General features: G+C 36.9%; 1 protein-coding gene, 1 long non-coding RNA gene, 4 other non-coding genes and 1 pseudogene across 6 annotated transcripts; 3 read left to right on the top strand and 4 right to left on the bottom strand.

Annotated features, from left to right (window-relative positions):
- The first annotated feature begins 253 nt into the window (after positions 1–253).
- Positions 254–324, top strand: Trnag-gcc (transfer RNA glycine (anticodon GCC)). Its single transcript has one exon. It is a non-coding gene; the product is annotated as a tRNA-Gly (tRNA).
- Positions 325–1,346: 1,022 nt separating this feature from the next.
- Trnag-gcc (transfer RNA glycine (anticodon GCC)) lies at positions 1,347–1,417 on the top strand. Its single transcript has one exon. It is a non-coding gene; the product is annotated as a tRNA-Gly (tRNA).
- A 2,833-nt stretch (positions 1,418–4,250) lies between these two features.
- Positions 4,251–4,321, top strand: Trnag-gcc (transfer RNA glycine (anticodon GCC)). Its single transcript has one exon. It is a non-coding gene; the product is annotated as a tRNA-Gly (tRNA).
- Positions 4,322–5,073: 752 nt separating this feature from the next.
- Trnac-gca (transfer RNA cysteine (anticodon GCA)) lies at positions 5,074–5,145 on the bottom strand. Its single transcript has one exon. It is a non-coding gene; the product is annotated as a tRNA-Cys (tRNA).
- An 8,943-nt stretch (positions 5,146–14,088) lies between these two features.
- Positions 14,089–15,791, bottom strand: LOC149100952 (uncharacterized). The gene is made up of 2 exons (XR_016203101.1): positions 15,760–15,791; positions 14,089–15,574 (listed from the first exon to the last, which is right to left on the bottom strand). It is a non-coding gene; the product is annotated as an uncharacterized LOC149100952 (long non-coding RNA).
- A 1,282-nt stretch (positions 15,792–17,073) lies between these two features.
- Positions 17,074–19,789, bottom strand: LOC149100951 (melanocyte-stimulating hormone receptor-like). Its single transcript, XM_089276186.1, has one exon. The coding sequence runs from the start codon at positions 19,333–19,335 to the stop codon at positions 18,385–18,387; it is 951 nt and encodes a 316-aa protein (XP_089132312.1). The 5' UTR covers positions 19,336–19,789; the 3' UTR covers positions 17,074–18,384.
- A 2,436-nt stretch (positions 19,790–22,225) lies between these two features.
- LOC149100950 (uncharacterized) lies at positions 22,226–23,698 on the bottom strand (annotated as a pseudogene).
- Positions 23,699–23,876: the final 178 nt, after the last annotated feature.

Genomic DNA, 23,876 nt, shown 5'->3' with positions numbered 1-23,876 from the left:
TATTGACCATGAATTTCGCCATAACATTGTCAAAGTAGATCCACAGCTACGAATTCTTTAAGCCAATCACTTAGCGTAGTAACACAACCAAAAGCAGTGCAAAGGTGAATTACATCACCACTCAAAACAACTTAACTGTTATAATTGCTGTAACTTCAGATAGGACTTTTCCTACATATATCTACGTCTTAGTAGTTTTAAGTTTGTTACCAATCCAACCCTACTCTTGTAACTAGTAAGTGTACTCAGACAAGCACTGGTGGTTCAGTGGTAGAATTCTCGCCTGCCACGCGGGAGGCCCGGGTTCGATTCCCGGCCAGTGCAAATTTTCTTTATGCCTATTTTATTTTCGTTTACCATTAACATCCTATGGTCTATCGCATTTCAATCTTGACTAAGCTTTCTCAGTCCCTGATGAAACTTAGTTTCCACAAACCGAAATTTTGGGTCACATAAATGTTGAGAAGAAAACATTCCCAGCTGCTTGATCAGCCTCACATCTTGTAAAATTTTGTTCATTAGGGCTTTGATTGTGCTTGGCCTAAGTGTTTGTTTCCTGCCTACTCAAGTTCATGAAGTTGAAAATGGTTTTCCAGTTCAGTGAATCCTAAGTGTGATAAAAGAACATATTGCTTTTAGTAAGCAAAACACAACGTCAACCAGTTAAACGAAGTACTGAATTAGTTTGCCGACCACATTGGGCGGGAACCACTTTTCTAATTGGGCAAAAGCAAGGACAAAGCAAGACCAAACTAAAGGGGGCAACAGGGGTTGAACCGGTGACCTCTCGACCTGCAGTCGAATGCTCTACCACTGTACTATGCCCCTTTGTATACAACTAGATAATGATGTTCCTATCCTAAGCCCGTGAGAGTTAACTACAGGTAAAACTTGTCGACGTAGAGCAATTTTATATCTAAGATTCGCGAGTATTTTTTAGAAATATTTTACAAGAGTAATAGAGTACGTTTTTTTCCAAGTGTTTAGGTGAAGCTATATGTAAACACGGAAAAAAGTTCTTTATTGCTTTTATAAGATATTTCTCAAAACTGCGTGCGAATCTTAAACGTCACAACCGTGTTCACACGGCTCTCGGCTAAACACATCTATCGACCAATGAGAACGCGCGTAATATTTCAAGTATTTTATAAATGCATACGTAGCTGACGCAAAGTGCGGGAAACGTGTGCGAGCGAGTCACGATTGGTTTTGGTTTTAATTCTGATTTGATGACAAGGTGACGCGGGTTCAGTTTCACTTACAGGTCTTTTCCTATCTGCGTATTTGCAGTTTTAAGTTTGTTATCAAAAGAAGAGTCTTCGCCACAAGTGGTTGTACTCAGACCAGCACTGGTGGTTCAGTGGTAGAATTCTCGCCTGCCACGCGGGAGGCCCGGGTTCGATTCCCGGCCAGTGCAAAGTTTCTTTACGCCACTATTTTATTTTTGTTCACATAAACAGCGTATCGTCTATCGCATTTCAATCTTGACCAGGCTTTCTCAGCCCCTGATGAAAGTTGGTTCTCACAAACCGAAATTCTGGTTCATATCAGTATTGGAAAGACATTCCCAGCTGCTTGATCAGCCTCGCATCTTAACTGGCTTCGATTGTGCTTGGCCATAGTTAGTTATGGCTTGGCTTAAGGTCATTCCACTTAAACAGAACCTGCACTGAGATTTTTGTGAAAATTTGCCTACTGATTGGCTATATTGTAGGAACTCAAATTTTGAAATAAAAATGAGGGGTCCCCACGTTCGTTTAGGAGCAACAGCACCTTGTTTATACTCAATAGATCGTTTTCACGTGACTCATCACTTTCTAAAATCCAAACGTAAAGAGCCACCCAAGTTTTTATCCTCATCAGGCACAAGAGGCGGTATATTTATATCTGTTTACAATTTTACAGCTCAATAGCGTGCTTCGTTTGGAATCCAGAGCATTTTGAATTTCAGGGTTATGGAGATACGTGACACAAGGCTATGATCGAATTTGTCGAAAAATATATACTTATCCCATGATTTTGAGCCTTTTTAGAAGTTAGAGCATTAGGAAAAGTGCTTATGTAAATGCATGTTTGATCAGTACTGATGATCAGTCGCCTAGATAGCCAAAGTAAGTTCCAGATGTTTACACTATTTACCGGCCGCCATATTGGTGTACCACGGAGGTACACCAACATGGCGTTTTCATACTGCATGAGCTCTGTAAATATCTGCGAAACATTTCGACGAATATCTGAAGTTTGGGGAAACGCACAGGCCTAAAACTTGGAGAAGTGACTTATTTAGTTATCTTCTATAACATCATAATTTCATAGTTTTTTCCACTGGATGGTTTTCGATTTATTTTTTTATTGCGTGACAGTGAAAACGATCTATAAATCCTAATAATAGCACCATGATTGTAGTCACGATTGCTTGCTAAATTCACGTTTCCGACGATTGTTTTTTGTTCTACACTGAGAACTGGTCCATATTTATATTAGACAGAGAAATTTATTACTCAATTCAAAACAACAGAAAAAAATGATAGGTCACCAAACTCGTTTGCGAGAAAATGACGATTTATCTCTATGGCGAGGTTCAGCCGTAAAGAGAAAGCCGCCATTTTTTAATCACGTAAAATTATGCGCAGTAGGGATGCGCAGTGCAATACTGGTGATTGACCTGTGGCTTACTACAGTTATTCCGAGACTCACTAACGCGTGCTATGATTGCCTGCCAGACATCATGGCCAGTAGCAATCGCGCGTGCAAAAATGACGCAAGAAACCCTAAGAAGAAACGAAAATTACTTCAGGACTTGAAAGGCGTTAATCACTTCGGTATGCGTAGCAATAGTTTCAAACTCCTTTCAAAGATGTGTTTAAGCCTAAGGCCAAAAAAATATTACAAAAAAGCTCGATAAACAACCGGTAAAAGAGTTCTAATTTGCTCTTACTTTCTCGCACGCGATGCATGGCGTCACATGAGCGCGCGCTTAAATAAAGGGCGGGCGCAATTTAATTCTCGTCCAAGGTTGTAAAAGCCAGTCTTTGATCGAGAATTGCTCGAAAACCTACCATACAACCCATGATGAAATTTTCACAGTTGATTTATAGGGGTGAATCACGTTTAGAGCCAAAATTTTAAAAAAAGTCTGTAAGACCGATTTTGAGCTATTTTTGATTTCACATTTTCTTAGTTTACGAAAAATCTGTCTTTCAGATTTTTATTTTACTTTGCATGAACGTTAAACCAGAGCTAATTGCTAATTTCTGAAATTTTGAGGTGGGGTCACGCGGGTAGATTTTGAGAAAAAAGTGATTTAACCTACTAGTTCCCAGTCTCTCCTTAGGTACTCGGTCGTTCATTTTTGCCATTTGTTGACGTTTAATTGTTCAAGTTTCACTTAGAATGGTAAAAGACTTAAGTAAATAGTAAATAGAGAGAGGAAAAGCATCTTGGAACATTTATGAAAAGAGTTAGAAGTTGGGCTGTTATAATCTATCAAACTGTAGTAAGCCACCTTAAGTGTTTGGTTCTTGCCTACTCAAGTTCTTGAAGGTGAAAAAGTTCAGTGAAACTTAAGTGTAATTAAGAGCATATTACTTTTATTAAGCAAAACACAACGTCAACAAGTTAAACAGGGGACTGAATTAGTATGCATAAAAAATTGGATGATACAGAGGCGCGAATTCTTTAAGCCAATCACTTAGCGTAGTAACTCAACCAAAAACAGTGCAAATGTGAATTACCTCGACGCTCAAAACAACTTAACTGCTATAATTGTTCTAAAGTCCTAGCCAAACGGACTCGCAAGTGGACTTAAATTTTCAACTTGCGTCTACTTGGCGTGGGCTTGCGCGCGCTTGCGTTGACTTGCGTTGATCATGACTTGCGCTCACTTTGGTCGAGATCAAATTTGCACGCATGTCAACGCAAGTTTTTCACCGTTTAGCCACCAAAAGAAAATCAACGCAAGTTGAGTGACGTTCATTCGCTGTTAAAGCAACCTTTTAGCCAATGAGATACAGGACATGTCTGCCTTGGAATGAGTTTTTTGCGACTTGCGTATGCTTGCGAGGAAACTTGCGAGTACGTTTGGCCACCCTACGCAAGTCTCTTTGCAAGTGCGGCTACTTTCGACAACTTGCGAGTCCGTTTGGCCAGGGATTAACTTCAGAGAGGTCTTTTCCTATCTACGTATTAGTAGTTTTCAGTTTGTTACCAAACCAACAGTCCTCTTATCACAAGAAATTGTGTTCAGACAAGCACTGGTGGTTCAGTGGTAGAATTCTCGCCTGCCACGCGGGAGGCCCGGGTTCGATTCCCGGCCAGTGCAAATTTTTCTTTATGCCTACATTTTATTCTCGTTTATCAATAACACAATAACAAACTGTGGTCTATCACATTTTAGTATAAATCTACTAGCGTGCTATCACGAATGCCGTTCTCTGATTGGCTACTCTACTCGCTATCTATTCTGTGATAGATAGTGAGTAGCGTAGCAGTGTGCCCTTGTTAACAAAATGACTGCCGCTTCTTTGTGTTTTCGAGGTATCTGTGAAGAGGATTTAGATAGTCTTGAATGTCTAGTAGATTTATACTAAAACAATTAGATTATTCGCTCTCGATTTCTATGCGTCGGCAGGTAGTTTATTCGGACTGCGCCCTCGTCAACTATCACGCGATAGAAATCTCGAGCTCATAATCTAATTGTTTAATTCCTCTATGATGAAACCATTTCATTCCATCTGGACTAAGATTTCTCAAACACTGGTGAAAGTTAGTTTCCACAACCGAAATTTTTGGTGACACTTGTATTGAAAAGAACGCTTGATCAGCCTCACACCTTGTAAAATTTTGTTCATTAAGGTTTTGATTGTAGCTTGGCTTAAGTGTTTGGTTGTTAACGACATCCGATTCATGAAGTTGAAAATGGTTTTCCAGTTCATTGAAGCTTAAGTGAGATAAAAGAGCATATTCTTTTTATTGAGCAAAACACAACGCCATGGTTTACCAAACACAGTGGCCGCAAACCTCTTTTCTAATTAGGAAAAAGCCGGGGAAAAAAATAAACCAAAACCCAATTTAAGGGGGCAACCGGGGTTGAACCGGTGACATCTCGATCTGCAGTCGAATGCTCTACCACTGAGCTATGCCCCCTTGCATACAACATGACATTGAAGGTTTTGTTCTTGATCCGTCAGAGTTTGGTAAAACTTGTCGACCTAGCACAACTTTATATGACAACTGTTAAAGGGGCTAGTCACGCAATTTTAGGCAATTTCAGCACTGTTCAAATGGTCATAGAATTAAGTAAAATATCACAAAAACGGCTCAAAACTATAGAAGATCTCAAACAAAACACAGGAAAGCCAGGAAGGGTCATGGATGGACAATACTGGAGAGGATAAAATGGACTGCATTTGGGTAAATTTGAGAAACGTCGGCCCATCTTTTTTTAAATTTACATCAGTTTATATCAAAATGTCATTTACTGACAGCTGGAAAATCATTCTCAGTTGTTATGTGGGCTTGATTTTGCAAATGAAAGACTTTTGCTCTGCCAATTTCACGCTTAGAGCTCATAATTAACGAAATTAAACAAAATTACCTAAAATAGCGTGACCTAGCCCCTTTAAGTTATTTGATGGCAAGAACAGTGACTAGTGACTAGCAGTGTCTACTTTTTTGAAAACCTTTTGACAACATAGAAGTTAGACATCGTTGATGGTGAGCCAGGATTAAAAGTAATTACGCTGTGACGCTTGATGGGCTGTAAACTGCATGACATTGTAGCGTAGTATATAACTGCGACGAGAGAAGAAAAACGTAGGTGGAGAAAAGAAATAGGCAAATAGCTCTTACTGTTAGAAATTCTGTGCAATAAGCTATATTGTGTAAGAGAAAAGAGTAATAGAAATATTCCAAATAATTTTCTACTTCAAGCTTGCGACATAACAAAGGCAAGCCGGTTGCGTTTACTCCCCGGCAAGACCTAAGAAGGCTTTTCAAGGAGTTTACCAGGCTTTTCCCTAAAAACAAATCAAACCAGTGTGCCCGTCTACATAGTTGACGCCTTGGCACTGAAACTCGGCCAAGAAGCCAGCAAAATAGTGGCTGATTTTGCTCAAAAGTATAACCAGGGAAAGAGAAATGTCCACCATTTTACCAAAACTAAGACATTTTCTTCACTCAAAAATTCTTAAATCTATGCAGCAATGTGAATTAGGGAATATATATAATATATATAAAACTCAGTGGTTTACCGGGTGGTAACTAATTGATAAATTAGTCTACATCTAGTTTACATGACACTTCATGCACTTTTTTCAATCAATCAAATGTGTAATTAGATTCAAACTGTCTATCTTTCAAAATACTGAGCAAATATGTGTTAAATGATTTCATCATTTTTACCTCAAATAATGTAATACTGCATTTTTGTTTCGACAAAAAGATCACGGAACTGTCTTTTAATTTGGTTTTCTTCGTGGGAAATATCTTTCTCTCATAGGGGTAGTTCTTTGCAAATGTGCAGAGGACGAGAAACACCATAGGGTTCAAAATTAGTAGTTTACATCGAAGTGCAACGAAAATTGTGTTGTTCCTTGTCAATTTTTTTATAGTTATGATTATACCGCATTTAAATCTTTCAATATCTTTTTATACTTTTATTTTAGATATCCCATAGGCAAAGGCACGTTCAAGTCAATATACAATCCTGTTGCCACTACTTGGAGCAAACAGATGCAATGGTCATCATGAATTCGAAGAACCTATTAAAGTAACATGTGTCTTCTTCAATTTGATGATAGAGATGAAAATGGCCCAATCAACTAGAGACAGAGTCTATACGTCTACTGAAGATTACCTACGCTCAGCAAAGCTTGGTGGAATACGTCAAAGTATATTTCTGGCAACGTTAAACATTCTCATCTCAGTGGCTGCAATTCTGGGCAATGTCCTGATCATTGCCGCTCTTCCGAAGGTGTCTTTCCTCCATTCCTCGTCAAAACTTAATTCTCTTCCACTGTCTCGCCTCCACCGATCTTTGCGTGGGCTTGATTTTACAGCCTCTTAACATTTCATACCTAATTTCTCCAGAATGACATACCAAACTCTGTTACTATTAGAAATCTTTGCTAATGTGGCGGCTGTAATGTTTTGTGGGCTATCGATGTTTACTTTGACTGCATGCAGTGAGTGTTGACAGACTTCTTGCTTTGTTGTTGGTTCGGCTATTTGTTATTCTGTTTTGGCTTTAAGCAGTGTAGCAATTATATATACTTATTATGAAATTATTATTGTAACTATCGTTTGCATAGGGCTGCTGTTATCACCCGTCATCACCCGTCTCGACGACATAAACAAGTAGAGAATTTGGACTGAAGGCAGAGCGATATAAAAAGACAGTGTGCACTGCATTGTTGGTGCAAATTACATTACTTTCATATATTTCATTTGGTATAGAAACTACCATTGGTGGTAAGGCGTTAAGATTATAAGATACGTTTGAAAAGATACACTGATTTCAAAGATCAAAGATCCTGACAGTTAGCAAAAATGTAACGCCAGACGTTGAATTAAGGTTGGGAAAGCGCACCAAACTTTTCTGCTCCAGGTTTTGTGAGAAAACCGTTGATCAGCGCAATCGGAATGGCATGTTTACAATTGTTATCATTTCAAGAAATTATTAGTTAAAAAGAAATTGGAAAACCATGCAGTGTATAAGTCAAGAAATTATGATGTTATAGGAGATAAATAAATAGAACACTTCTCCGAGTTTTAGGTCTGTACATTTTCCAAAACTTTAAATATTGGTCGTAATAGTTTGCACAAATTTACAGACCCCAGTGTAGAGCCGCCATATGTTGGTGTACCTCCATGGTACACCAACATGGCGGCCCGAAAGTAGTGTGAACATCTGGAACTTACTTTAGCTATCTAGGTGACTGATTATCTGAAGTGATCAACCAAACATTTAAATGAGCACTTTTCCTAATAAAAAGCCTAAAAATCACGACATAAGCATATCTTTTTGGACAAACGCGTTCATAGCTTTATGTCACACACCGCCTTAACTCTGAAATTCAAAATATGCCTGTTTTCAAACGAAGCAAGCTACTGAGCTGAAAGGTTGTTAACAGATATAAATTTGCCGCCTCTTACGCCTGATGAGGATAATAACTTTGGTGGCTCTTTAGTTTTAGATTTTTGAGAATGATGACCTCACGTGAATACCAAGAATAAGCCTATCGAGACACAATACTGTAGAAATACACATTGACTTCACAGGCTTTGATGAATAAAGTCGTATTTATTCAGGTTTGGTAGGGAGGGTAGGTGGGAAAACAGACAGGCTTATTCTATTCGCTGTCTTAAGAACAAAAGCGGTATTTCAACTATAGAAACGGTGCCGCTTCTCAATTGTTCTCCACAATAATTAAGTCATTTATTAATGGCAGCTCATTAAAATATACTTGCCCCTAACGGTGTTCCAGAAGTCAACAGGTTAGAATAAAAATATTATCTAATTTTGGAATAACTCAAGCATGCATTTCTGAGAGATTTGTTTCATGGCCGGTCCGTTAAATTCGGTTGGTCGGGCTGGATTCTGTTATCATTCCATAAATGATTTGAATGCTCCAGCGTTGGAAAATGGAATCTATATTTACCTCACAACTCACCGTTTACTACGGAGATGTTTCTTAAACAAGATTAGCTCATAGACTAACTTGATGACATTGAAGAATCAGTCAATTAAATAACACTCAAATCGATTAGTAGCAAGTAAATTGAATTTTTTTCGCATTTAGACTTTATATAATGGAGAAAAAGTCAGTAGGGTGTGGCTATCTAGAAAGAAACCTGGGACTAGAGATGCTCATCTATAAAAAACCGAAAAATACCTTACGAAACATACCCTGATCAGAAAAAGAGATTGTAACATTTTCTATTTAGGATCGAGTTCGCGCTCTTTTATTTTCAGATTTGCCCTTTGCGATAGATAATGGCTGATTCAATAAACGAGTGAAAGCAGGGACCACAGGCATTGGGACGTGCAGAAAAAAGGAAATAAATGTGGTAATTAACTCGACACCCTAAACCGTAGTGTTATTTTGAAGAGGCGGTATTTTGAAATTAATCTGATTGGGAAAAGTAACTATTGACCTTTTCTCCCTCGACAGCAAACATCTGCTTACGAAACGTGTACGAAAAAATTCACTTAAGTTAATTAATTAAAACACGAGTCAGTGAGAACAGAGTTCGTTCCAAACAAGAGGTGTATCTGCCATTTTAATTCGTAAAGTTCTGAAACGTTGCGCTGATTAAATTTTAGACGTCCTTAACAATGCAGTGGACTGAATACTCATAAGCCTAATGGAAAAAAAAAACATAAAGTGGAACCTAGATATAACGAAGGGGCAAGGGACTGGCAAAATATGTTCGTTATAACGTCTATAACGAGGTTTCGTTGTATCAAGGTTCTTTTCCATGTATTTTATTTTACTATTGCTGGGGCGAGGAATATCGTTCGTCATACCGAGGACTTCGTTCCAAAGAGGTTCGTTAAATCGTGGTTCCACTGATTCCGGCATTTTACGAATATGGGTACAGAGTAGTGGAACTCAACTTAGGAAGTCGCCTTTATTTTCTCGTAACGAGTTTTCCAAAGAGTCATTAACGGTGATTTTTTAAACATTCCTCTGGAAATACTAGATTTGCCGAAATTCATGTTTTTCCGTATCTGTCGACAAACGTGTCTGTAGTACGTGCTGACTTGCAGCTGTGTTCAAATTCTTTTCTCAATTCTAATTTTTTTTCGGTCTACAATCTCAACAACGAAATTTCACTGACCGATCTTTCCTTGCAGCCGAGCGGTTCCCGTGCTTAAAGATTGGAGATCTGAGCAACTTGAACTTTACTAGAGCATAAGGAGGCCATTGAAATGAACAAAGTGACTTATTATCATACCGATCGCGCAAACAATAATCCCGAACAGGAAATAATTTATCACTTTATGTTTTATTTTTTCAAAACAAGCTGACAGATTCAGGTGGAGTCCTACACAAACATTGACAGATGTTATCTTGATGTGCTTGGAGTAAATCTTGGCTAAAACATAAAAGTCATGAAATCTTTATGTGGTGAATAATAAGTACTATATAGGTCCGGATATCAGTTCATGAACTGAATAATAAGTCCGTTTGGCTTCAGTGTAAGCCGCGGTCAGCAACTTATCACGCCCGGAGACAAAGCTCACCGTGAAGTATTTAAGTCTTCTGTGATTTTGTGGTGACCTAAAAAAAAAAGCCGCAAAAAGCCAACTAATAACGAGGTATACACAGAGCAATTAACAGGAACATATTAAAGAAGGGAACGCTTTTAATTAATATCGCATTCTTCACTTTGTTTTGACGCTTGCGGTTTTATGTATATTGAACCCCTGGTGGTATAATAACCATATTAAAGAAAATAAACTAATTTAGGAAGCGGGAAGCGAATCTGTCAACTTATCAGTCTTACACCGGGGCTAATAACACTTCAGAGATATAGTAGTCTAACAGCGTGAATTTCAAAATTCTACTCTATTTCTCTCAATGTTTGTTGCCAACATGAATTATTTGAAAGGATTACCTCAACTCAAGCACGCAATTTGTTAATTTATAGAACACCCACCCCCAATGTGCCACATGGTATAGTGTTGAATCAGTTTTATTGTCGATTCCAAATTGTACACAGTCTAGAGTACAGACTCTATAATTAATTATCGGCTTGGCTTCATTCTTGTGATCTTTACGAAGAGTTATTTATAACTCTATAGTTTTATGACTGCACGACATTGTAAAACGTGAAAAGGGCCAGCTCTATGAACCGACGGTGTATTCAATTTTTCCAAGTACGTTCATACACCCATTTTCGCACTTTTATATGTAAAGCTTGATAGCCTTTCTGATTACTTACTGCAAGTCTCTCAGTCTTTATTCTTCATTGTTCAAGAAAGATCTGTTGGCATTCAGTTTTTGCCCGGCGTGGATCACATGTGAAAGTATTTAACTGGGGCAGATCTTTCCGCCGAATGAATGCGCGGCTATGATTGAAGAACACGATCCGGAAATAAAACTTAAACTCTTTCCAGCACTGCAAATAACATATCCCTAAATGGTCTTAAATGTACATCAGTGTTGAAAACTTTGTTTAAGTTGTTCTTGTTTTTGTTCCGTTTTTATCTTAAGAGTTGATGACGGATGAAACTGAAGCCTGCTACAGATGAATTCGGGCGTCTTTCCTGATCATAGAAAATCGTAATTTTTGAAATGCCGCTAATTTTAATGCAGGTATTACTAGATATTGTAAGTTATGACCTTTCTATAAAAAAGCTGGGGCTAAGCAAGGCCAAAATCTTAAAGAAACATGCCAAGGTCATACCCAACGCTGGCCCTGGCAGAAATAACTTTTATGTCTTCTATTAGTTTTGAAAACGACCCGTACATTCACACAAGATAACATCTTTTCTTACATATCAACCTTTGATAAGGGCGAAGATGGAAGCAATACTATCATCACCTCAGTTGTTGAAGTTGACCAGCAGACGTCAATTTCCATGTGTTTCCTCTGAGTGACGTATTCTTACTTCAATACCACTTTTTTCTCAAACTGAAAAGGGAGAAAGAAGATCATCAAAACAGCATTGAACTAGAAATTAAGAATGGTTCGTTTCAGTCCAAAAATATGATTCAGTTAATAATCATATAAGGATATAAATTCAGACCGCTAAGGGGACCAATCAGAATTTTTTCTTTTCATCGCGGACCAGTTCAGCCATAGTTGGCTGTGCTCACTCGTGAGATATAGTTCTTGCCACTCGAGCATAAAATTCATATCTTCTCGCCACCGTGTAATGTTCTTTTTATTATGTTGACATGCTGATGACGCCGTTTTTGACGATTTTCCGAAGATTGCCGAAGACGACCGAAGAAGATCCGAAGATGTTTCGATCATACACCAACAAATTTAAGTGTAGTTAATGGCACAAAAGAGAAATGTTATCAAACATGATATCTTCACATGTGAGAATATCATATCTTCATGTGAGGATATCATATCTTCATGTGATTACAATTAGTCTACATTTAGCCTGCCTTTCAGCAAAAAATGCTAGCCGCAATTCAAAGACTTTCATAAGCGTCATAGCCCGCGAATAACATGAAAAGCAGTTAAATTTGCCGTGACATATATGCTATGAGATGGCTGTCGTTTTTTAAAGATTAAAATGTATATTATATTTACTCAAGCGTTGGAAAGTATTGAATGCATGTGTTTAGGTTCAGGGGGAAAGTGTACTTAAACGTGAAGGCGAAATTCATTTATTAGGCAGGGCTTATCATTGCCCAAGACAAACAAACAAACAAACAAACAAACAAACAAAAGAACAAAGCGTCACTATACTGATGATAGTCGTTCAGCCAAATTCTTATTAAATCGGGACCCTTAAGCAACCAGGACGGCAACGGCAACGAAAACGTCCTCAGGTAATTTAAGACATGGGTCAGCAGTTAATTTTCCTCAAAAAGGTGAGGGGGTGGTCTACCTTCTCAGATGTCGTTCATAACAAAACAAAATTTTGGTAGACAAATACTTCTCCTTGAGTGATCATTTGGACTTGTCGCACTTATGCAAATTAGGTAACGTGACTTGATACGGCTAACAAAATGGGAACAGTTTATTAAAAGAAGGTTTCAACTCAACCGGTACAAGACAAGCCCTAATGGCAACAGCAAAGGAACTATGCTTGACAATTGTTGAATATTTTATTGATTTTGGAAGTAAACGGTTTTTTCTGCTAGTACCCAGTCCCCCGATAAAAGTGATGTGTCGTTTTAAATTTTTGTTTCAAAATATCTCAACTTTTCCAAGCGTAGTAACGATGTACCTAATGGCCCTAAAATCATGGAACAAACATCACCTTTTAATGAAAAAAAAAATTGTTCCCATTTAATGTAAGAGATTTTGCGGCTTTAAGAGGTCACATGACCTAATTTGCCAATTCTCGACACGCGAAATTGACAAAATCTAACAACCTTTTGACCTGCTTCAACTGAAGCTTCAAAAGAAAGACTACCCCCTAACTTTTCGGGTGAATAACTGGAAGCCCTTGCCTTAATTTGCTTGAGTCACCAAACGAAAGATTTATTACGATTACTAACATTACTTACCATACTTTCATTACCTACCATACTTACCATGATTACTTGCAATACTAACATTACTTACAATACTAACATTACTTACAGTACTTACATTACTGACAATACTAACATTACTTATAATGCTAACATTGCTTACAATACTAACATTACCCACAATGCAAACATTCGTTTACAATACTAACATTACTTACAATGCTAACAATACTTGCAATACTAATATCACTTACAATAGCGGCATTACTTAAGATACTGGCATATCTTACAATTTATCCTAACATTACCCACAATAATAACATTACAATAACACTGCAGTACGCACTACTATGGAGAGTTCGGGGGGAAAAGAACAGCCAGCTTAGTTAACAAAGTCCCAAAACTGGCTGCGAATATAAGTTACACGAAACATTATATAGTTATGCTAGTGACAGAATAGAAAGAGGAGTTACTTATACTAATCCAGGAATAAAGGAATCCTACTTGATTTTTTTAATGTTATACGAGTTTACCCTTTTCTCCGACAATATAAAATTCTATGCTTAGAGTTACTTTCAACTTAGCTTTCAAAAACTTCTAAGAATGATTTTGTATAATCAAGCTTACACCTATAGATAAAATTCCAAGCAAAACAATGTGGTTGATTACCATAAGGTCTTTATCAATATCAGATTTACGAACAAAACATCCATAAGTGAAAAATTAAACATTTCGTTTTCATGGATGAGTAGCCATGATGACACTCTTTCCAAAAACCTTCAGTTGCTGTCTACAAAAACGTCTAATTCTCCACGGAATCTTCTTCAGTCTTACAGAAGGCAAATAATAGCGAAGTTATTATTGAAAACTATCAGCCAAAGCCAAAGTTTACGAAAATATAAATTGAAATGTCGCTCTATTATTATAAATTTTCTTTATTGCCGCTTTTCATGTAACGTTGACATATTCGAAAATGACAATACTAAAATAACGCTAATGCTAATGCTAAATGCTAATGCTAATGCTAATGATAACGATAACGATAACGATAACGATAACGATAATGATAATAATAATAGTAACTAAAGAGAAAAAAATGCGTCTGGGTTTTTAGTTTCATTAAATTAAGACCCTCTGGGAAGCTGATGTTTTACAAAGATGAAGCTCGACAGCATTATTCGTTTTATAAATTTTGAAGGCTATGAGGTGAGTCGAAGGAAGCCTTTTTTAAGTACTTGCTAGGTGAACAGGCCATACACTAGATAAGGTATCAATTTTAATGTGGTGAAGCTCTCGAGTAATAACTTTTCGATTTAATAGCAAATTTCTGTGACATATGTTGCTATTATCCTTTGGCCGCGACGTTATTGCCCCTCGGGGAGGACGTCTCCGTCCAAAGCTCTACATTTAAGTGAAAAATGTCTCCAAATAGCGCAAGTATGGAAACCGCATAGAACTTAATCTTAGCAAGGTTGTTTATAAATAAATCATCTATGATATCCCAGTTTCGTGATAATCAGTTACCATTTCTATTTTTTATGCCATAAGCTGAAAGACCAAAAAAGCAATAAAAACAACTCTTTTGTAAGTAACAACTTCCTGTAGTTTTGCGTTCACAGCACAACTAACTTGATAAATGATAACATGAGATAGATTTTCGTGTAACAGAAGGTGGAGACTGCCACACAGATTAACAGTCTTACACAGGTGATGAAGGTATGAATTAGTTCGTTGAATAGATATGTTAGTGAGGCGGCACTGCTCAAAAGGCAAGACATAATTACGAAGACTCTCACTCGCCTTATAGTTACAATCTGTCTGTATCTCAGACCCAACGACAGAGCGAGAAGTCTGTCCACACTTATTGCAGTTATAGTTTGGAACGATACTCCGCAGAATACTACAGCTGTGGTAGTATTAATGATATCAGAATAGTAACATAGGAATGTATCGGCCGGAGAAAGTAGGAATGTAATGTATAGAGGCTCTGAAATGAGGCCCACACTGAGATCAGACCAAACAAGGCAACTTAACAACAGCTTTGAAGACGGATGAATAGACGACACCTTTGGAAGAGCAGCAATGATCAGAGCATTCCCCAGAAATGCAGTCACGGATATAAGAATATTTAATGTTAAAAGAAACGTTTTTTGATGTATCTCATCTACTGCCCCTTTGTAGCAAAAGGGTTCTTGATAAGTTGTTTGGTTTCCATCGTTTGTTAAATTGGCCATGATTTCTCGATAAGTTCTCTGTTTTAACTCCGTAGTAAATAGGTCTGTTAAAATGTCCAGAATAGCAAGGAAGATGTTGTGGAATGATTATTTTCCTTTGCCAGTGGCTCGTTCCGCAATTTTGCCGTCCGTGGAAAAGAATATTTCCTTTCATCTGAACTCCACAGCCACCTAAGGAATATAATCAACGACAGATAAGTTGTAGGTCCATTAAAAAAAAAAGACCGAAATAGCCCAGCACCCTCGTTTAATAATAGCAACAATTCTGCTTTTCAAAAAATAATAACAGTAATAATATGTATATATATATTTTAAAATGTTCGAAGTCCTTAATTCTTGTTATAGAGTACAATTACCTGTTCAAGCTGAAATTTTGATTCGGGAAATTAATATTAAAATAATGTTTGCCATTGTCCCGAGAGTAAAGGATAATATTATTTGCTCAGGTGAACGTGAATATTCAGCGTTATATATTTACTTAATTACAAACGACAAATGGTTTTAGCGTAATAATTGTTTTTTTGTATATATTTGTTTCTTTTGTACAAGGTGATTTCGAGTGTTTTTCAACGAACAGCATGAAGTAGAAATAAAAAGATTTTCTTAAAAACGTTTATTATCTCGAGCTCAACTCCGCACTGATTTTAAAAGGAGCGCAATCGTTTGAGCGGAAGTAAAATAGAACATTATTTACTCAGCATACGACATTATATTCACCATTTGTTCGTAGATAATGACATATCAAAAACTTAAAACCTCATGTAAATTAATGAATTAGTTCGTTGAATAGATATTAAAATTCCAAGTGTTATTAGGATAACGGCACCGTTTAAAAGCGAAGGCTTTGTTTGAGTCCATCGAGTAAGAAAAAATTGACAGTTTGCCAATTTGTCAGTTTCACTCTAAAATTCACTTTTTGATTGAACTCATAATAGAACAAACGATTTTTCTGTGGAAACTCAACAATGTTGTATTCAGATATTGTCATTTCCCGAATTATGCTTGGACGTGAAAACGAAATTAAAATATACTTTTATTGTTGAACAATTTTTTCTTATACTGAGCACTTCTTTCTAACATATTACTAACTCAAAACATTTTATACTTTCAACTTTTCTCGAAAACTACAAGGAGACTAGAATGCATGGTGACTAAGTTTTAGCGTAAAATGTTTAAAGAACAATTAGAGTCGCTACCACAAGATGGCTAATCAAAGTTCACTTACGTATCATGATAGTTTCGTCTCAAAGTTTGGTCTTCTCAATTCTCAACCTTACAGCCCTAAAAGTTGCGTATTGAATAGGGCCCCTTTGCGCGATTGTATATCATGTCTGCCAAGTCATTGCCCCAGCGTACGAATATTCGATTTTATCTTGCGATCGAAGGGCGGGAATACAAATCTTTTACGAAGATCCAGCATTTCGCATACCTATCCCGACCCTAAGCAAGAGAAACTCGTATGAGAACTGATGATGATAAGTAAAAGCTGCCGGCGATTTTCGTGGGTCGTTTCAGCTAAAATATCGGCTCCTCTCTTGACAAAATATTGTGATTTTTCCTGCGTCCCGTAAACGCAATTTCTCGTTATTTTCATCAATATGTATAGAATTCTTGGTCAGGGCACTATTTTAAATGTACTATTACCTTTTTTTTTGTTTTTTGGTCAGAGGTTTTCGGTCCCTTTTTCTCTCAGGATCTATAAATGACTTTCTTCGCCGAGCCAAACACCCGTTATACAGGAAAAAAGCAGCTTTGAATCCTCTCTAAATGCAAATCGCGATTGTTCCTCACTCGTTCAAAGCTGAGAAACATCACGGCAAGAGGAAAAAATGACTGACGTCACCTTTTGTAATTTGCACTCACAACTTAGTTTATCTGTATAATTACCTGTCATTATAACTTAAAACAAAATGTTATATACCACGATTTACATGACAATTAGTGGACTAGGTTTTGTGAGCTTCTATTGACCAAGGTCAATAGAAGCTTTTTAAACTGAACTGGAAGGCTGATATCACTTTTCATGACGAAAAGTTCATGGTAAGAACAGCTTTCTATTAAAGTATCACAACCGTATTTGCATTTAAACCTCTCTGTTAGAGTGTCTCCAATGAGATGCCATCCGACAGAACCACTGGCAGCATTTAATACCTCGTTCAAGTTTGCATTGGAAAACAAATGTTCTCTCATCAGGCAATAGACCTCTGGCATCAATTTCCTCATTACCAAAGAAGTAAAACATTACAATACTCTACGAAATTTGAGAATAATAATGCTATCATTTAGTTTTCTTCCTTGCCGCTCTCGTTTTTGATGAAAATTGACAATAACAAGTTCTTAGGGCTAACTCAAAAATCTTGCGGTTCCTTTAGCCTCTAGGCTGCAATCGGCAATTACTTTTCTTATTATTTTCTTTAATCAACTTGTAACGTATATAATACTCAGCGCTAAGTGCAAGTCAATGAGGATTGTTATTATTGTTGTTATTGTTCCTGAAATTTGTATTGACTACATCAAAACAACGCCCACTTCTGATCTGATATGTGTTCTTTACCAGTCATTTGGAAAATTGAGGCGATTTTCTCAAAAGAAACTTGATTCTTTCCAGATTTGACTAAATAGTAAAGAATAAAATAAAAAGAAATGTTCCCTCCTTTTACATTCAAGCTCGCTTAGTTCTTTTGTTTTTTTCTAGAACTAAAAAATGTTGTCTACATAAACATTTAATTTGTAAGTATCATGCTCTCAGTAAATGTTTGTGTTCTTTACCTGTTATTTTGGAAATTGTAACGATTTTCTGGAGAGAAACTCGGCTCTAATCATGCAGACCTGACTGAATAGTTAAAAATAAAGAAACATGCAAATGTTTACTACTTTCACACTTAGGCTCCTTTATTTCTTCTTCCCAGAACTCAGAAATAATGTGTGCGATAACACTTTTGTAATTAACATGCTCTCAGTATAATTATTTTCTTTGCAGTCTAGGCTAACGGTACAGTTAACTTGACAGGACAGACTAGCTTCCTTATTATTTTCTTTACTGCTTGTCGTACTCCTCTGATTTTCCAGCAATAAAGAACCGGGTTAAGAGAAGAGTTAAAAGTAAGGAGAGATAATGTGAGTTCCCAAACGAGTGCTAGGAATGGAGGATAAGTTTCACTTAAATAAACTACCATCGTTGCTACACCAAAAGGAAGATAACAAACTAGTAATGCCATTTGCACCCACATTGCACTCGATACTGTCTTTTTGTATTTTGTTATATTTATATGTGTTCCCACTTTGTTAGGCTCCTCTTGGCCGTCATCGTCATGCACTTGAACATGAGCTTGGTGATGATGGAGCGTAATGTAGATGTTTGTGTAACAGCAGGTCGAGGTTACTAAACACAGTAACAGTCCTGAACAGACGATAGCTACTGTAAGAATGTCGTTGTAAAGGTATGTCATTGCCGTGGCACCGTTAGAAAGCCAAAGCAAAACCACAAGACCCTGTACTCGCCTCAAAGTTACCACATGTCTGTATCTTAATCCCAATAACAAGGCGAGAAGCCTGTCCACGCTTATTGCAGTTAACGTCGATAGCGACACTCCACAAAAAACGGCAGCTACCATGTACGTAATGGGTTCAAAATAGTAACAACATTTGGAATTTTCTGCAGACCGTAAATATGTAATGTAAAGAGGCTGTAAAATCAGGCCCACGCAAAGATCGGTGTAGGCAAGGCAACGAAGCAAAAGCTTTGACGACGAATGAAGGGACGAAACCTGTTGGAGAGCGACAATAATTAAAGCATTCCCAAAAAATGCAGTGATAGATATAAGAATGTTCAATGTTGAAAGAAATATACTTTGTTGTGTTCCACTAATCGCTACAGAGCAATAGAAAGTTTCATGAGTCGTGTGGTTTCCATTGCCTGTTAAGTTAGCCATTTTATCAGCGATAACCGCAGCTCTAGTTCGTTCAGGTTAATCCAGGATAAAATACGTAAGGAATGTCAGGGAAATATGTGTTGAATTTTCACAGTGATGTCATCGGTCAGTAGTCTTCACAGTTAATTGCAACAGCGGTAAAAAAAGGCCCAGTGTCTTCTTTAATACAGCTTGCTACCAGCTTTAATTTGGCTATAATAATGAAAAAGAAACAGAAGAACAAGAATAGAACGTATTACGGTATGAAATTGTCTGAATAATCATATAAATACGAGTGCAATAAAGTATTTGCATTACATCTATGATTGAAAATTGAAAATTATCTCAAAATTGCACAAGCCCTTAGGCTAACGAAAGTGGGCGAAATAATTTGCACGGCAGCGTAAAATAAAAATCAACGAAAAATTGTAGAGAAATTTTATGCAGAAATCAAGAAAGCTCGATATGTATTTAAAAGAGTAAACATTTCTTTTATTAGTGAAATCTAGAAATTCAGTTTTCACGGCGCAAGATCATTTACGTGATCTTCTTTTCGGGGAGATTAAAATGCAAATTCAGACTTATTTAATAATTTACTCAGGTGTGTCACATGAACACATATTTACCCAAGAGTTCAAAGATATATACTTTGAATATAAATGTGCGATTTAAAATTCTGGTTCACTGATGTGATTAAACCCACATATTTTTCCCCTAACAGTATTAAAATCTCATTTCGAGTGTTTTTCACCAAAAACAAAGCGTTTAAACGTGTCAACAAAAGTCGCTCGAAAATTTGCCACGCAGTTAGTCGTTTTTAAATGTGGAAAGTGTTCATGGGTGCATCTTATTGAGACAATTTTCGGGGCAATATGTGTTCTGAAATAAGCCCGATATTTTGTTTTGGATTATTTAGACCAGGTAACGATGTCCAAAAAAAAATTATTGGTAACCATTAATTATAATTTCCCTTCGTTTTGAAATATTACTAACGCAAGAAAGTTAAATTTCAGTAGAAAATCTTAAATAAAATCGAATATTCCAGTATTTGTCTTAAGTCGAACATAGTTTGCCTTAATGGACTATTTGTTAACGTAAAATGGCTAATTAAAGGACACTTTGATAATTTAGTACGAACGACTTCTTAACCCTATATGTTTTCACTCAGTTGAATATAAGTTAAGAAGGTACAAGAAGGTACAACTTAACCTCAAGTTAACTGGGTCTTTACTTGGATTTGGTAACCCAGGCATCAAAGGAAACATTTTTCAAAGTTTGGAAATCATGGGGTAACAAATATTACCTTATTGGACATTTTTAATTTATAGTTGCATATTTTACTTCTCAATTTGCGTTGATTTTGAAGCGCCCTACAGGCTAACCAAAATACTGCTACGCAATAAAATATCGAAAATAGTTTATTTATTTGTGAAATGCAAATTAAAACACTAAAATTGCGAACAAACCTATTCCGACACATAGCAAATGAACACTTCGGGGGAATGATGTGTACTTCTGCCCATGACGATTTTCGTGTCGTTTCAGTGACAGCTTTTCAGTGTGGGGGCGAAGTAACCGTCGCAATTTATCCTCTACCCCAAGTGTACACTTTACAATGTCTTTTATCAAGTTAATATTGTGAGCAATTACTGAGTTGTGTACCCACCTTTTGAGTTAGTAGTCGGAGCTCTTCAGTTTCCGTGATTTTTCTTTTAAGGAAAACAAACAACGACTTTCTTTGCGAATAAACCACAGCTGTTCCAAAGGAACCAAGGCTTGAATCGTTTTCTGAATGCAAATTATTATTAGTGAACTGTTCCGGATCGTGGGAAATAAGTCAAAAAGACAGCTGGGATCGATAGAAATTATAGCGTCATGTCCTTAGTTTTACAATCAATTTTACCATAATTACAGCTTATTGAACAATGATTGGGCATTTGTGTGTTACCGATATCTTAACGTGACTTGATGAAGCATGATAGTATTGACCCGTTTAGGTATAAGTGCTAGACAGAGCTGGAAACTGGAAACTGTGGCCAACCTACTAAGGTCGTTCGAAACCCTGCGTCAGGCCTGTCATTTCGCGGAAAAGCATACGCCTTAAAAGATATTCCCTAAAAACTAACCTTAATGTATCTTAAAGCAAACAACACTGGAAGAAATCAATCGATTTCCATCAGCGGCGGTTACTAAGCTCGCCACCTTTGCCATCACGGCAAATAAACATGGCTGGCAGTTGCTGAACGAATTTCTCATTTATTCGGAAGACATCACTCCAAGTCCAGGATATTTGAAAGGATGGAGAATTTTCAAATTCTGCTGTCGCGCTTGGAACAAAAGTCCTTTCAAGAACTTGTATTTAGCTGAGACATTTAAGAAACGTAAATGCCGTGTTTACGTTGATGGCCAGCAGGTTAGATCGATTGACCGAAATTTATATTGCTTTAAACTAAAGCTAGTCACTTTAGGCGATGATGACAACTGTGAATGGATTCAACAACGATAAAACAAAGATACCGATTGAATTAATTTTTCGTAGTGTTTCACTTGTTTCTTTTACTGCCGAACTCGATGACTGACAATCGATGTACATGTAAGCTTATTATTAAAACCACGGCTGCATACGTGTATGCAAACGAACAATTGCGTCTGCGTCTTTATGTTTTAGTCCGTTATTCTGTATTCTTTGATATTCACCGCTGAACATTGGTAAATATTCACCTCGACTTCGTCTCCGTGAATATTCACCAATATTCACTTCGCCTTCGGCAAATAATTATTAAAGATCAATATAAAGCGATGTTTACGTACAGACGTTAATGAACCAAAAATATATATATATATTAGGTATCACAAAATATTAGTAAATTACTAAAACTTAATAATTCAAAGCTAATACTGTAATGAGTAGTGACTTTAGGAAAAGAGAAATCGTCTTTCTTCTCAAAGGATCATTTTTTCTTTGTTAAATCGTGTTCTAAGGAGCTATTCTTCCAAATAAATACCTGAGTATACCAGCGCAGCCTGTGTACTACCAGATGATATTGGGTAGACAGTCCTATGCAAAAGGGTCACGGTGGACCAGTTAGACAGATACGAGTGGTTCCTTAAGATGCGTGCCCTGCCACCGAAAATTGTCAGAAGGAAACTTTAAGGGATTAAAGCATTTTTTTTTTTCATCCACTCCTGACCTTCCTCCTCCACAAATCATTTTTTTTTTTTTACTTCAGTTGCTCTTCTTTCACTTATGTGTGTAATTTATGTTGTTTTCTAGAATATAAATGACCTGTTTTATAGGCTTCATGTTTTCTTTAAGATATTCAGAGTTATTTACCTTGAGCAACAATAAAACTGACTAATGGTGTCGTTCACTGCTAGTCTAATTTCCTTAATTTCCCAGCATTAAATAAATGGACTTGGTGGTGAATTTAACATTTACGACAACTATCGTTGTCTCTCAAGCCAAGTCTAGAGATGGCGTATTTAGTCCACTTAGGGTATGTATAGCTATGACGACACCAAATGGAAGATAACAAGCCATTAACGTCATTTGTACCCACAATGCACTATCTATTGACCTTCTGTATCGTGCTAAATTCAGTGGAGTAGATATCTTGGATTGTCCTGAGTATCTTCCGTTTGGTTGGGCTTAGTGAACACGACTCTGTAGTTGAATTTGATGTTTTCTTAATGTGAAATAAATTTTCGTGTAACAGCAAGATGAAATTATTAAACACAGCAGTTTTATCGTGCAGACGACAAAATAAGTTCTAATTATCCCATTACAATTGCCATTATAATTGTAATGGCAATTAAAGGAAGCCAAAAACTAACAACTTGAACAACGACCCCGTGATACTCTCCTTAAAGCTACGTGTCTCCATTTTAGCTCCAACATTAGGACGAGAAGTCTGTCATCTTTTATGGCAGTCAGTGTCAACAAAGACACTCCACATAAAATTAGTCCCAAGGTAATTTTAAAGGTTCAGAGCACAGCAACAAACTTTGGAATTTAATGGAAACATCAGGTGTGTAACACGAAGAAGTTGCGTGATAAGACCCACGCAGAGATCGGTGACTGCAAGTCAACCAAACAAAAGCTTCTATGATGGATGAAGGGACGACGAAATTTAAAAAGCAAAAATGATGAGAACATTCCCTAGAAATGCAACGATTGAAAGAGGAACATTAAAAGCCGAAAATAATACATTTTGATCCACGCCAAAAAGTCTTGTGTTACATGACAAATCTTCCATTACTGTCTCGTTTTCATCCACAGTTAGGTTCACCATCATCGTCTTGTGATCAGGATTATAATCTCTTGTTGTGATATACTGAGGTACTTGCCAAGATATTTTCTTTGGTACATTCAGTTGGTTTGAGTGTTTGCGGTGTTTTTTTTATTATCTTACACCTTTTTATTTTCTTCTTGCATTGAGTGTTTTTATCAAGCTGTTTAAACGAAAATAGGTTGCTTCCTATTTCCTCGACATTCCCCTTGATAGGCCTCCGGTGATAATCAGCTAGTGTAACTTTCCTAATGAATATATAGCAGTCTTAGT

The sequence above is a fragment of the Orbicella faveolata genome, unplaced genomic scaffold (genome assembly GCF_042242905.1).
Source record: "Orbicella faveolata isolate gen_17 unplaced genomic scaffold, um_ofav_v1 contig_4, whole genome shotgun sequence".
NCBI classification, from domain to species: domain Eukaryota; kingdom Metazoa; phylum Cnidaria; class Anthozoa; order Scleractinia; family Merulinidae; genus Orbicella; species Orbicella faveolata.
This window is presented reverse-complemented; position numbering and strand designations above follow the sequence as displayed.